Genomic DNA, 15,000 nt, shown 5'->3' on the forward strand with positions numbered 1-15,000 from the left:
GATGGATGGATGGATGATGGATGGATGGATGATGGATGGATGGATGGATTGATGGATGGATGATGGATGGATGATGGATGGATGGATGGATGGATGATGGATGGATGGATGATGGATGGATGGATGGATGGATAATGGATGGATGGATGGATGGATTGATGGATGGATGGATGGATGATGGATGGATGAAAGATGGATGATGGATGGATGGATGATGGATGGATGGATGATGGATGGATGATGGATGGATGGATTGATGGATGGATGATGGATGGATTGATGGATGATGGATGGATGGATGATGGATGATGGATGGATGGATGGATGATGGATGGATGGATTGATGGATGGATTGATGGATGGATGATGGATGGATGATGGATGGATGGATGATGGATGGATGGATGATGGATGGATGGATTGATGGATGGATGGATGATGGATGGATGAAAGATGGATGATGGATGGATGGATGATGGATGGATGGATGATGGATGGATGGATTGATGGATGGATGATGGATGGATGATGGATGGATGGATGATGGATGGATGATGGATGGATGATTGATGGATGGATTGATGGATGGATTGATGGATGGATGATGGATGGATGATGGATGGATGGATTGATGGATGGATTGATGGATGGATGATGGATGGATGATGGATGGATGGATTGATGGATGGATTGATGGATGGATGGATGGATGGATGATGGATGGATGGATTGATGGATGGATTGATGGATGGATGATGGATGGATGATGGATGGATGGATTGATGGATGGATTGATGGATGGATGATGGATGGATGATGGATGGATGGATGGATTGATGGATGATGGATGGATGGATGATGGATGATGGATGGATGGATGGATGATGGATGGATGGATTGATGGATGGATGATGGATGGATGATGGATGGATGGATGGATGGATGATGGATGGATGGATGATGGATGATGGATGGATGGATTGATGGATGGATGATGGATGGATGGATGGATGGATGGATGATGGATGGATGAAAGATGGATGATGGATGGATGGATGATGGATGGATGGATGATGGATGGATGATGGATGGATGATGGATGGATGGATGGATGATGGATGGATGATGGATGGATGATGGATGGATGGATGGATGATGGATGGATGGATGGATGGATGGATGGATGATGGATGGATGATGGATGGATGATGGATGGATGGATGGATGATGGATGGATGGATGGATGGATGGATGGATGATGGATGGATGGATTGATGGATGGATGATGGATGGATGGATGATGGATGATGGATGGATGGATTGATGGATGGATGGATGGATGGATGGATGATGGATGGATGGATTGATGGATGGATGATGGATGGATGGATGGATGGATGATGGATGGATGAAAGATGGATGATGGATGGATGGATGATGGATGGATGAAAGATGGATGGATGGATGGATGGATGATGGATGGATGGATGATGGATGGATGATGGATGGATGGATGATGGATGGATGAAAGATGGATGATGGATGGATGGATGATGGATGGATGAAAGATGGATGGATGGATGGATGGATGATGGATGGATGGATGATGGATGGATGATGGATGGATGGATGATGGATGATGGATTGATGGATGGATGATGGATGGATGATGGATGGATGGATTGATGGATGGATGATGGATGGATTGATGGATGGATGATGGATGGATGGATGATGGATGGATTGATGGATGATGGATGGATGGATGGATGGATGATGGATGGATGGATGGATGGATGAAAGATGGATGGATGGATGGATGGATGATGGATGGATGGATTGATGGATGGATGATGGATGGATGATGGATGGATGGATGGATGGATGAAAGATGGATGGATGGATGGATGGATGATGGATGGATGGATGATGGATGGATTGATGGATGGATTGATGGATGGATGGATGGATGATGGATGGATGATGGATGGATGGATTGATGGATGGATGATGGATGGATTGATGGATGGATGGATGAAAGATGGATGGATGGATGGATGGATGATGGATGGATGGATGATGGATGGATGATGGATGGATGGATGATGGATGGATGGATGATGGATGGATGGATTGATGGATGGATGATGGATGGATTGATGGATGGATGGATGAAAGATGGATGGATGGATGGATGGATGGATGATGGATGGATGGATGATGGATGGATGATGGATGGATGATGGATGGATGATGGATGGATGGATGGATGGATGATGGATGGATGGATGATGGATGGATGGATTGATGGATGGATGATGGATGGATGGATGAAAGATGGATGGATGGATGGATGGATGATGGATGGATGGATGATGGATGGATGATGGATGGATGATGGATGGATGGATGATGGATGGATGATGGATGGATGATGGATGGATGGTGGATGGATGGATGGATGGATGGAAGATGGATGATGGATGGATGGATTGATGGATGGATGATGGATGGATGGATGATGGATGGATGGATGGATGGATGGATGATGGATGGATGGATGATGGATGGATGGATGGATGGATGATGGATGGATGGATGGATGGAAGAAAGGATGGATGGATGGATGGATGGATGATGGATGGATGGATGGATGGATGGATGGATAATGGATGGATGGATGGATGGATGGATGGATGGATGGATGGATGGATGGATGGATGGATGGATGGATGGATGGATGGAGGGAAGAAAGTATAGTGTTGTTTCTGTCAGCCTGTTTCAATTCTAGTTTTAGTTTAGTCTTTGGGTCGAGCTCTGATTTTAGTTTTCATTAGTTTAATTCCTCCTCAGGTGTGGTGGGGGCTGGTAGGGTTTAGTCCTAGCTCTGATTTTAGTTTTCATTAGTTTAATTCCTCCTCAGGTGTGGTGGGAGCTGGTAGGGTTTAGTCCTAGCTCTGATTTTAGTTTTCATTAGTTTAATTCCTCCTCAGGTGTGGTGGGAGCTGGTAGGGTTTAGTCCTAGCTCTGATTTTAGTTTTCATTAGTTTAATTCCTCCTCAGGTGTGGTGGGAGCTGGTAGGGTTTAGTCCTAGCTCTGATTTTAGTTTTTATTAGTTTTAACTACGTTCCCCCCCTCCTCAGGTGTGGTGGGAGCTGGTAGGGTTTAGTCCTAGCTCTGATTTTAGTTTTCATTAGTTTAATTCCTCCTCAGGTGTGGTGGGAGCTGGAGGGGCCGCAGGTTCCGCTCCGGCCCGACTGCCTCGCCATCGTCAACAACTTCGCCTTCCTGCTGGGCGGCGAGGAGCTCGGCCCCGACGGAGAGTTCCACGCCTCGTCCAAGGTTTACCGCTACGACCCGCGGCAGAACTCCTGGCTGCGCATGGCCGACATGTCCGTGCCCAGGTGAGGGGGCCCTCTATTACTGCCAATAATACTGATTACACTCACACCCACTATAAACTTATTTCATGTTCTTCCCTGTCATCACAAATACACTTGTAAAACTAGATGTAAGAACTTTTCGTTGTAGTTAGATTGTAAACCACAGGGATTAAGACCATGGAAGCTACAACAGATTAACAAATTTGCAGAAAAATCTTTCGATTAATATTTATTTATTATTTCAAGTCAGCAACTGCCCCTACTGGCCACACAGAGAAGCAACAGATAAAAGGTCAAAGGTCACAGTTGCATCAGTGTTGTTTCCATCATCCTACTGTCAGCCTGGCAGGTTTTTACCATCTATGGTTTTTAATCTGAAATGGAGCAAATTCAGCTACAAGAGCAGCCTGGGGTTGATTTACACTTAATATTTAAAGTGATTTAGTACTAAGTGTGATACTGAGTGTCATCTACAGTGTAGGCTACTAAAAGAAACAAAATAATCAAATAGATCATTTATAAACCATTTACTGTAAACACGTTGTCTATTTATTTTTGGTTTTAAATAAACTGCAACAACAACTATAATTAAAATCACTCAACTTAGATAAACAGAACCTCGTTAATATGTTCTCCATATAAGAATAAATTCAAATGTACAAAAACAGACATTATTAAATAGAATAAACAAATAAAATCAAACCAATACTTAAATAATGATGTAAATGAACAGAGGTACCAGAAACAAGGTAACAAAAATGGTTTAAAAATCAAATATTAAATTAAATAATTAGTTCTGAAAACTATGTAAAAATGTGCAAAAGTTTGAGTAAAATTCGGGAGAAAAAAATCTAAGTAAACTCCTGTAATACAAACCTTTGTATTTTTTTATTTGTCTGTTTTTTCTCCTCTACATCTTTCATCCTCTTTCTTTTCTCTGCTCCTGACGGATGTTTAAAGGTATGAAAACATTAAAGTTTTCAGTTATAATTGCATAAATTGTCTATATTTAATTACTTTATATACTGTCTTGGGGGTAACATTGGCATAAAATGCTAAAAACCAAATTCTCAAAAATTAAAACGTAATCTGGTAAGAACTAAAACCGATTTCATACGTCTCTGTTTCCTCCCTGGATCTGTTTGGTAATTCTGACCCACATGTTTCTGAAAGCAGTTCTATCAGCATTCTGGGAGCTGATTGGTCCTTACAGCATCATTAGCTGCAATACTTGCTGTTGAATCTCAATATAATACTAGTATTAATATGTTAATATAGTATTAATATGCAGAACTACAGTCATATCATTCATGCAACAGCTCAAAAAACTGTTTTAATAACACTAACCCAAATCAATATCGGAATCGAATCGATTCTTGACATTTGAATCGATCCCCAGCCCTAGACTCGCCGCTCACGCTGTCTCTCCCCGCAGGTCGGAGTTCGCCGTGGGCGTCATCGGGAAGTTCATCTACGCGGTGGCGGGCCGCACGCGGGACGAGACCTTCTACTCCACGGAGCGCTACGACATCGCGGAGGACCGCTGGGAGTTCGTGGAGCCGTACCCCGTCAACAAGTACGGCCACGAGGGCACGGTGCTGGCCGGGCGGCTCTACATCACCGGCGGCATCACCTCCTCCTCCACCTCCAAGCAGGTGTGCGTGTTCGACCCGGGCCGGGAGGCTGGCGCCGGCGCCGGGCCCGCGGGCGGGTCGCGCGGCGCTGGCGGCCGCAGCCCGCTGCCCGCCTCGCACGCCGGCTGCTGGGAAAACAAGTCCAAGATGAACTACGCGCGCTGCTTCCACAAGATGATCTCCCACAACGGGAAGCTGTACGTGTTCGGCGGCGTGTGCGTGGTGCTGCGGGCCTCCTTCGAGTCGCAGGGCTGCCCGTCCACCGAGGTGTACGACCCCGACGCCGACGAGTGGACCATCCTGGCCTCCATGCCCATCGGCCGCAGTGGCCACGGCGTGGCGGTGCTGGACCGCCAGATCATGGTGCTGGGCGGCCTCTGCTACAACGGCCACTACAGTGACTCCATCCTGACCTTCGACCCCGACGACAACAAGTGGAAGGAGGACGAGTATCCCAGGATGCCTTGCAAGCTGGACGGTCTGCAGGTGTGCAGCCTGCACTTCCCGGAGTACGTGCTGGAGCACGTGCGGCGCTGCAGCTGAGGGCGGCTGCGGGCGCCGCCTCCTTTTCTAGAACCAGGACCCGGGGCCGCCGCGCCCCCCGCGGGGGCCGGCCGTCTACGGGCGGGGGGGCCAGAGACCGGCCCTCGCCGCGGGGCCGCGGGGCCGAGGGCGGCGGGCGGCGCACCAGGCGCCCTCCAGATTTTCACGATTAGCTTTCTCAGTAAAACGACAGAAAAACGACGTTGTGGAAATGAAAGAAGACAAACGGAGAGAAGAAGAAGAGGGTGGAACTGCCGTCCGGTCGGGCGCCGCACAAACGCACTGGAAGCGTCAGGGGTGGCCGCGTGCGCCCAGGCGGAGGCTCCGCCCCCTTCCCGAGCTTCTGTACTCAGATCTTCGACATGTACGACGAAGCCTCAGGTACAGGACGAGCTAACGCTACTGTAGGTATTTATAATCCGTCAGATACTCAGACACCGTTGCCGCGGCAACATCCATGTTACACGTTTATAAATCAATGTTTCGCTTCCAGTGCGTTCAGGGCTCCTGGCCTGCACCCCCCGACGCGCCGCGCTTCAGGAGGGAAAGCAGCGGCGCTTCACTCGCTCCCGCCAACATTTTCTGCACTTTATGGGTTACTGACTCGCGTGAAGGACCGGCTCTGACCGGCTCTGACCGGTTCTGACTAGTTCCGACCAGTTCCGACCAGTTCTGTCTGATTCTGGCCAGTTCTGACCGGTTCTTTTTTTTTTTTACCTTTATTTACCAGGTTAGTCCCATTGAAATCGAGGATCTTTTTCAAGGGAGACCTGGCCAAGTTCCAAGTTCTGACCGGTTCTGACCGGTTCTGACCGGTTCTGACCAGCCCCCCCCAGCAGCTAACGTGGTACCACACGCTGCTACGCTGAAGACGTTTGCCAGAGTCTGAAATCGTTAGTTTCTGTTTGGGCCGACAAGTCGTGACGACATCACAATCCAACTCTGGACCTCGACTGATACGATGGAAACGACCAGGAAGTGTCTGTCGTCGCCATGGCGACGGTTTGAGTTCAGGATGCGTGACTACACCAGCAGTGAAGGTGAACAGGTTTATAAACTAAAACAGCTTTCTGACTCACTGGAGCATTTTTATAAAACCTACCAAGCATCAGAATCAGAACTCACAACCGGGTCGGGTCGGATAAATCACAAGAAAACCTGATCTGAAATCTGCATGTTTACGTACAAGAAAAAGGTTTATTTTTGCATATTTTTATTTTTACCTTGATTCCGGTAACGCAGCCTAACATTGTTAATAGCAGCTAAAAGCTCTGAGCTACATGCCAACCGCTTTGTTAGCCGCTATACGCTAACATCTTTTTTTGTAGGTAAAAGCGCTAAGCCAAATGCTAACAGCTTTAACGTCAGTGAAAAGCTTTAAGCTAATTGCTAACAGCCTAAAAGGCTGCTACAGCTTTATTAGCTGCTATAAGCTAGATGCTAACATCTTATTTGTAGTAAAAAGCTGTAAACTAATTGCTAACAGCTTCATTAGCTGCTTTAAGCTAGATGCTAACGTCTTATTTGTAGTAAAAAGCTGTAAGCTAATTGCTAACAGCGTTATTAGCCGCTATAAGCTGGATGCTAACATTTTATTTGTAGTAAAAAGCTGTAAGCTAATTGCTAACAGCGTTATTAGCCGCTATTGGCTAGATCCTAACATCTTATTTGTAGCTGAAAGCGCTAAGCCAAATGCCAACAGCTTTAACAGCAGTGAAAAGCTCTAAGGTAATTAACAGCTTTAATTGCTAACAGCTTTATTAGCTGCTATAAGCTAGATGCTAACATTTTATTTGTAGCTAAAAGCTGTAAGCTAATTGCTTTATTAGCTGCTATAAGCTAAATGCTAACATCTTTTTTAGTAACTACAAGATGTAAGCAAGATGCCTTTAGAACACCTTTATTTGCTTTTGCAGCTAGATGCTAACATCTATATTAGCGGTTAAAAACTAATGTAAATGGTAATAGCTTTGTTAGCTGCTGTAAGCTTAATGCTAACTTCTTTGTTAGCTGCTGTAAGCTAGATGCTAACATCTTTAGTTGTATCGTTCTTTGTGGCAGAAAAGAACGTTTATTGATACATTTTAGCTTAAAAATACGTGTCATCTGTAGTGAAATCACCAAAATGATGCAGGAGTCCAAAGACTTAAAGGAAAAAAACCTCATTTTTATTTTTTGCCTTCTTGAACTCTTAACTTCTGCATTTAATTATATATAATTTTCTTCTTTAATATTTCACCTGAGATTTCTGATATTTTGCCTTAACAGACGACAGAAAGGGAAATTAACTATGATTATTATTTTCTGGAACCTTCAACAAGTCACTCGATAGTTTCCTGAACTCGGAGCACAAAGTAAAACTCCTTTTAGTTTCTTTTGAGTTGTCGGTTCGTCGGTAGACGAGGTTCCATCCGCCACCGACGACTCTAAACTGGTCTTCACAGTTCTGTGGGTCTGAGTTTCCCTCGTGTCGGTCCAACTCCACCAGCTTCTGCCAGCGGCTCCTTTCAGACTCTGGCAAACCTCCGGAGCGCGTTTCTGATTGAATGCAAACACACCTCAGCAGTCCGGCGCCTCCTGTCCTGCTGTCCAGCTGCTCCGTGGTCAGCTCCACGTTCAGACATCGGTTTCTGTATTATTATTATTGTTATTTTGTTGTTATTTTTGAGCCAACTGTGAAAAGGGCTAGAGCACACACTGATGCAGTTCTGTCTTAGCTGCCTATTTAAGTTATTTATTTTCTCAAGTATTGCTTTTCACGAAGCTATGCAGTAGCAGGAGCAAGTTATTTATTACCATGACGATTTCATGCTAAATCGTTTTGTTTCTTTTTTTTATTTCTTGTTTTTTGACTTGTACCTTGTACCTCACTCTGTGCCGCATGTCTTCTCCACCTCCGCTGCAGCCGAGCGCTTCGCCACGTTTAGGGGTCAGTGAGGTCAGAATATTTAAACCCATAACTGCCGGCACGTTGAATTATACTTTAAATGGTGTTGCACCTCCACCTTTTCCTGTCTCAAGACGCTGCATTGCAGACCTGCGTGACATCAGTCTGGTCTCCCCTTCCATCCCTCCGTCGGTGCACCAGCCGCCCCCCGTCCTCACCACGCAGTGCAGCTTTAATGTGACGCCTCTCGGCTCAGTCGATCTTCGGGTTCATAATAAGTTCTGGTTAAATCCTTGTGAACAGAAACCAGCGTCTGCTCTTCAAATGTTGCTTCTCACGATGTCGGAGGGGAAATCAGACTCCTCCACTTGTGTCCTTACGTTTCTCTCTTCAGCTCACAGGAACATCGGTTCTTTCTGCTGTCCAGGCGACTTTTCTTTTCATTTTCCACTCATGTTGCTCTCTGGAGAAGCTTATAACGCATAAAAGTACTCTTGCCCAGATCTGAGGCCCGTTCAGTCATAGCGCAGCGTTCTCTAGTCCTCCAGTCTTCAGTCTGTCAGTAGGAACCAGGATAGGGGATTTAAACAAAAAAAGAAAAAGAAAAATGAAAAAAAAAACAACCTTGCTACAGTGACTGTATTGAAAAAGTCAATAAAATCAGATTAACGTATCTTATAATCTGAGTAGAAACTCTTTGGAAATGATTTGTAACTTCTTTCCAGAAATAAATGTTCATATTGGTCAACTTTTAGCTGAGTGTGGTGCTTTTCTTCCTTCCTTTTTCTTTTTCTGTCTTTAAAGTTGATTTCTTTTTTATTTGAAGAATAAAAATGATTTTGAAAAGAGTTTCAATCCACAGGTCATGAAGCAACGCGTTAGATAATGGATGCAACTAAAACGGTGATGTATTTTGACACAAATAATAAAAAGAAAACGTTTAATGAAAGTAGTTAAGGGTGTGTGTGTGTGTGTGTGTGTGTGTGTGTGTGTGTGTGTGTGTGTGTGTGTGTGTGTGTGTGTGTGTGTGTGTGTGTGTGTGTGTGTGTGTGTGTGTGTGTGTGTGTGTGTGTGTGTGTGTGTGTGTGTGTGTGTGTGTGTGTACACACACACATATATACATAATAATAATAATAATGCATTTAACTTGTAATGCACTTTCCATTCAATGAATCTCAAAGTGCTACACTTACACCATTATTCATTCATACACATTCTCACAGTGTATGTATAGGGGAAACAGGGAGGAAAAATCTCAAGAAATGGTAACAGATAACATTATAGGCTTTAAAGAGGCATGTCGATATTTTGCTGTGACAGATTTCGTATTTGTTTTTCATTTGTATTTTTTTCCTCTGAAAACTGGAGGATTTTTTGTGCCAAAATTAAATAAATAAATACATAATTAATTAAATTGGGAATGAAATATATCATTAATTAATTAAATGTGTCATTTATTAATTAAAATTAGAATGAAATATGTCATTAATTAATTAAAATACTATTCATTTTAAGTAAAAATATATATTTATTATTTCAGCATTTAATTAATTAATGACACATTTAATTAATGATTTCGTGTTGCGTGAGAATCAGGAAATGTAAAACTGCATTTAATTAATTAATGACACATTTAATTAATTATTTCGTGTTGCTGAATCATGAAATGTAAATATAGTATAAGTTTATCACGTATTTCCAGAACAATAATATTTAAAAAAAAAAAAACGGTATGTTACGATTGAATTGCCTATTTTGGAGATTTAAAAAGTTTGTTTGAATCGTTGCCGTCAATGAATGCGCATGCGCGTCGGCAGCGCCAACCCTCTGGCTCGCCGTAGAAAAGCGAAAGCGTCTGAATGAAAATGTCATCAATGAAGCTGGTAACTGTTCTCAGCAATATTCGTGTTTATTATCGTTATTTAAAGCATTTATAATCTCAACAGCTGGTGCCGATTATTAACTGAAAGACTGTGAAAGTTCCGCCGGGTGGATTTAACTAAACCTTACCAGTAGAGATTAGTCTGAATGTAGCATGTTGCTACCTGTTGGCGCTAGCGCCTCAGTCTGACAGGCTCAGCTTCTAAAGCGACATTAATGTCTTTGTTGTGTCCTTTTATGGCGCTGTAATGCGGATTAATTTGTGGTTACTTAAGTGAACTGACATCCCCTTGTGGCGTTCCCGAAGCCAAGCGTGCGCTGTGGTTTGTGTCCGCCAGGGGTCGCTGCTGAGCCGCGGAGCGCTGCTCGCTGCTGCTGCTGCCGGGGAGGAGAAGAAGGAGAGGAGGAGCCGCAGCATCAGCATCGATGAGGTGAGGTGGGATTTATGGTCCCGCGTTACACCGACGCAGAGCCTACGCCGTAGGCTCTACGTCGGTGTAACGCGGGACCATAAATCAGGCTTGAGGGTGATGGATGAGGGGAGGGACATGTATAAAAAACAAGAAAAAAGATAAGAAAACAAATACAGTAGGGCTGTTCGATTTTGCCCAAAAATAAAATCTCGATTTTTTTCTCTCAAAATCCAATTTTCGATTACGATTATTTTGTGAATTGACAAAAGGCAAAGAAATTATTTCAAATATGCTGTTTTTTTATTGAACATTTGCCCCATTGGGCTTTAAGTGCAAACTTTGCTCTTATTAAACCAAAAATGAATGAATAAAGTGCAAAACTCTGTAAAATAAGTTGAAAAAAAGTTTAAAAAAATATAATAAAATATAAAGTTTTATCTCTGAAAAAAAAATCAGCAAATCCGCACTTGCAAACATACAGTAAGTTATATTTCCAATTAAATAAAACAAGATATTTTCTAATTAAACTAAACTGGGTCTTTGCATGCTAAATAATAATGCAATGAAGGAGGTAGAGGTGTGTAATGTCAGTCATTACATTTGCTATTCACATTTGCAAGTTTTTTGCAAGGAACACGAGCCGGTCTATCGCATCTGGCTTGAGGGATGCCCGGTGGCCGATGTTACAACGCCCCCTCCTACACTAAAGAGCCTCTCCCATGGGGCACTTGTCGCAGGTATTGAGAGGTATTTCCATCAATCATTTATATGTGTGGAGACAAGTTTAAAAAAAAAGGGAAAAATCGATTTTACGAGTTTCACGTTTTAACATCGTTCTAATTACATAATCGCGATTACGATTTAAAATCGATTCATCGAACAGCCCTAAAATACAGGTGGACATTCCACCACATAAAGAAAAAAACCAACATCAAAACACATATTTCAGTTACATATTCGAAAAGGAGTGGGAGGAAGTATAAAATTATTTAATCCCAACCCCTTTCCACAACTAAACATAAATTATATGTCTGTATTTATTTTTTATACGTTTGGTATTGGATATTATGAATTCAACACCCATAAAACTTGTGATACATAACACAGATTGTTTTCATTAAACCTCATTAAATCAGCCCATAATATGATTTTATAATAATTACTCTCTTGTGATATATAGTCTAGATGATCATGAACACATCACAAGTCGTTTGACCAAAATCAGTGGTATGTATCACAAGTTTTATGGGTGTTGAATTCATAATATCCAATATCCAATATCAAACCAATTCAACCGCGGTTACACTAATTTGTATAAATATATATAATTTTGACTAACATAACCTGTTTAATACAAGATGTAAGCTGTATCATAAATATAATATAACTATGATATAAATATAATATAACTCTTGGGTGAAACTGGCCCTTCTAACAGGAAGCAGGATAGTACTTAGGCATTGGAAGTCAAGAGAGAAGGTCAGTTTTAAGGAATGGAGAGATGAGTTGGCTAAAATAGCTTCGTTTGAGCAGCTTATTCACAGAGTTAACAACAGTCTAAGTGTGTTCAGAAAAGTCTGGGACCCTTATCTTGTAATGATGATGTGAGAGGTTAGCCATGATTATTGAAATGTGTGTGTCATATCCCTGATGTACAGGACTGTCTCAGAAAATTAGAATATTGTGATTTTCTGTAATGCAATTACAAAAACAAAGATGTCATACATTCTGGATTCATTACAAATCAACTGAAATATTGCAAGCCTTTTGTTATTTTAATATAGCTGGTCATGGTTTACAGCTTAAGAAAACTCAAATATCCTATCTCAAAAAATTAGAATATTCTGGGAATCTTAATCTTATACTGTATTTACCGTATTTACCATTGTCTTTAGTATTAATGTTGCTATTCTTCAACTAATTTTCGTAGATCATGAAGATATTTGATTAGTTCAGCACTTTCAAATAAATTTAGATTTTTTTTAAAAATACATGACTTGCAAAGTACCATTAAAGTAGATGATAAAATGTAAATGACCTCAAAGAGATGTAAGATAAACTATCATGAAAAGACTCACTTCACTTTCTTTTAGAATGTCCAGGGAGACACAAAACAAATGTTTGCTGAAAGATAAAAGCTAATGGACTCGCACTGTTCGGCTTTGGCCAAAAGGTGGCGTCAGAGGAGCAGAACCAACACAGCTGGATGTGAAATGACTGTAAAAGTAGGAACCCACCAACTCCAATTAGGCTTTTATTTTGACAGCTGTATTTTTCTCCCCTCAGTGATGATCTGGTGGATTTTGGGTTTTTTGAAACTCTCAGAGATTGATCAAAATGTGTTTCTGTGGATCCCTGAGGGGTCTGAAGCGTGACGTCTCTGTATTTGACCCTGCGTTGTCTCCACCAGCTGCCGTCTCTCTACACCTGTCCTGAGGCCAAGCCTGTGCAGGCGGAGCCGGAGGCGGGGCATCTGGAGAGGGGCGTGGCTTCTCTGAGGAAGTGGGCGGAGCCACACACCAGCCAGGCTCAGGTGGGAACCAGCTCGTGTGTTTGGTTGAGGTGGAAAGATGTTCAAGTTTATTTGTATAGATCAGGGATCGGCAACCCGCGGCTCTAGAGCCGCATTCGGCTCTTTAGCGCCGCCCTAGTGGCTCCTGGAACTTTTTCAAAAATGTTTGACCTTTTCTTCCTATTTTTCTTCTTTTTCTTCTTTTTTTCTTCTTTTTTCTTCTTATTTTTTTCTTTTTTCTTTTTTTTCTTCTTTTTTTTCCTTTTTCTTCTTTTTTTCCTTTTTTTGTATTTTTTTATTCCTTTTTTCTTTCCTTTTTAATCTCAACATTTCGACTTTTTTCTTGAAATTTTGACTTTTTTCTCGACATTTCAACTTTTTTCTTGAGATTGTACTTCAACATTAATCTCGACATTTCGACTTTTTTCTCAACATTTCGACTTTTTTCCCAAAATTTTGACTATTTCCTCGACATTTCTACTTTTTTCTCAACATTTTGACTTTCCTCTAAATTTCCACTATTTTCTCAACATTTTCACTTTTTTCTCGACATTTCCACTTTTTTCTCAAGATTGTACTTCAACATTAATCTTGACATTTCAACTTTTTTCTCAAAATTTCGACTTTTTTCTCGACATTTCGACTTTTTCTCGACATTTCGGCTTTTTTCTCGAAGTGCATAATGGAAAAAAAAATCTTCCCCCAGTTATAACTAATATAGAAACATGCAGCGTGTGTTGTCTTCATTCTAAGGCTGATACAAGACTTTTCATTTTTTGCGGCTCCAGACATATTTGTTTTTTGTGTTTTTGGTCCAATATGGCTCTAAAACATTTTGGGTTGCCGACCGCTGGTATAGAACAATTCAACACAAGGTAATTCCAAGTGCTTTACATCAACATTAAAAGCAGCAAGACCAAATTAAACAGTAAGTAACAAATACAATGAAATAAAATGATGGTAAAATAATAAAAAGCACAAGTTGTTAAAAAGTAAGGGCAGTAGAGTCCACCAGGTACATCTCATTCTTAAAATGGCAAGAATTACGTTTCTATACGGTCAAAACGTACAAATACAGTATTACAAAAGTAATTCTTATTTCACACAACTGACGAGAAAAGGTTGATACAAAAAACCTGAAGGTTAAACTCTTGTTTATCATTAAACTTCAACAAGCATGTGGTTTATTTCTGGCTTTATTTACTTATCTTGTTAGACTGTATCTGTATCAGACTCTAGTGTGAAGTGTTTGGGGTTCAGAACCGACCCGCATGCGCAGAAGAACAATAACAAAGAGGGAAACAGATTGCAGCTATGGCAGGGAGAAACGGTGACAAGTGTCGAAGTAAAAGTCGCATCAAATCCTCCTCGGCTGTTCACTCTGCAGCCAACATGAAAAAGATGAGACTGCGTCGGATTCAGGGCCACACGTAGAACATTTGAGTGTCACATTTCTCCTGAAGAGGGGGGAGCTGGTCCCTCGAACCCCAAACAATCAGATGTTTGGCTGCAGTCTGAACAGAACCTGAGAGGCCGGAGATCAGAAAAGTTAGTTTTCTTTCCATCATCGGGGAATATTTCTGTTTATTCTCATTCCACTCAGAGTTCAGATTAAGTTTTTGTCAAATGTTTCTCCTCCTGCTGATTCAAGCCTCCTCTGGTTATTTTAATTTGCAGTCAGCAGAAGTAAATCCTATTTATTCACGTGACTTCAAAGAGTTAAAACCAGTTTTCTGCAGTTGTTTA

General features: G+C 41.9%; 2 protein-coding genes across 3 annotated transcripts in view; both read left to right on the top strand.

The window, feature by feature from the left end:
• klhl15 (kelch-like family member 15) overlaps positions 1–9,196 on the top strand; it is a 31,418-nt gene extending 22,222 nt beyond the window's left edge. For both annotated transcript variants that reach the window (XM_061713837.1, XM_061713838.1), the window contains 2 exons: positions 3,215–3,405; positions 4,820–9,196. In XM_061713837.1, coding sequence (XP_061569821.1) covers positions 3,215–3,405; positions 4,820–5,561 — 933 coding nt within the window. In that variant the 3' untranslated portion in view covers positions 5,562–9,196. The remainder of the gene's footprint in view (positions 1–3,214; positions 3,406–4,819) is intronic.
• Positions 9,197–10,266: 1,070 nt separating this feature from the next.
• The window catches only part of LOC133423607 (MICOS complex subunit MIC26-like), a 26,080-nt gene continuing 21,346 nt past the window's right edge, over positions 10,267–15,000 (top strand). Inside the window, exons 1-3 of the mRNA XM_061713846.1 lie at positions 10,267–10,331; positions 10,668–10,760; positions 13,153–13,275. Coding sequence (XP_061569830.1) covers positions 10,308–10,331; positions 10,668–10,760; positions 13,153–13,275 — 240 coding nt within the window. The 5' untranslated portion in view covers positions 10,267–10,307. The remainder of the gene's footprint in view (positions 10,332–10,667; positions 10,761–13,152; positions 13,276–15,000) is intronic.

Source organism: Cololabis saira, chromosome 22 (genome assembly GCF_033807715.1).
Source record: "Cololabis saira isolate AMF1-May2022 chromosome 22, fColSai1.1, whole genome shotgun sequence".
In the NCBI taxonomy this organism is placed as follows: Eukaryota; Metazoa; Chordata; class Actinopteri; order Beloniformes; family Belonidae; genus Cololabis; species Cololabis saira.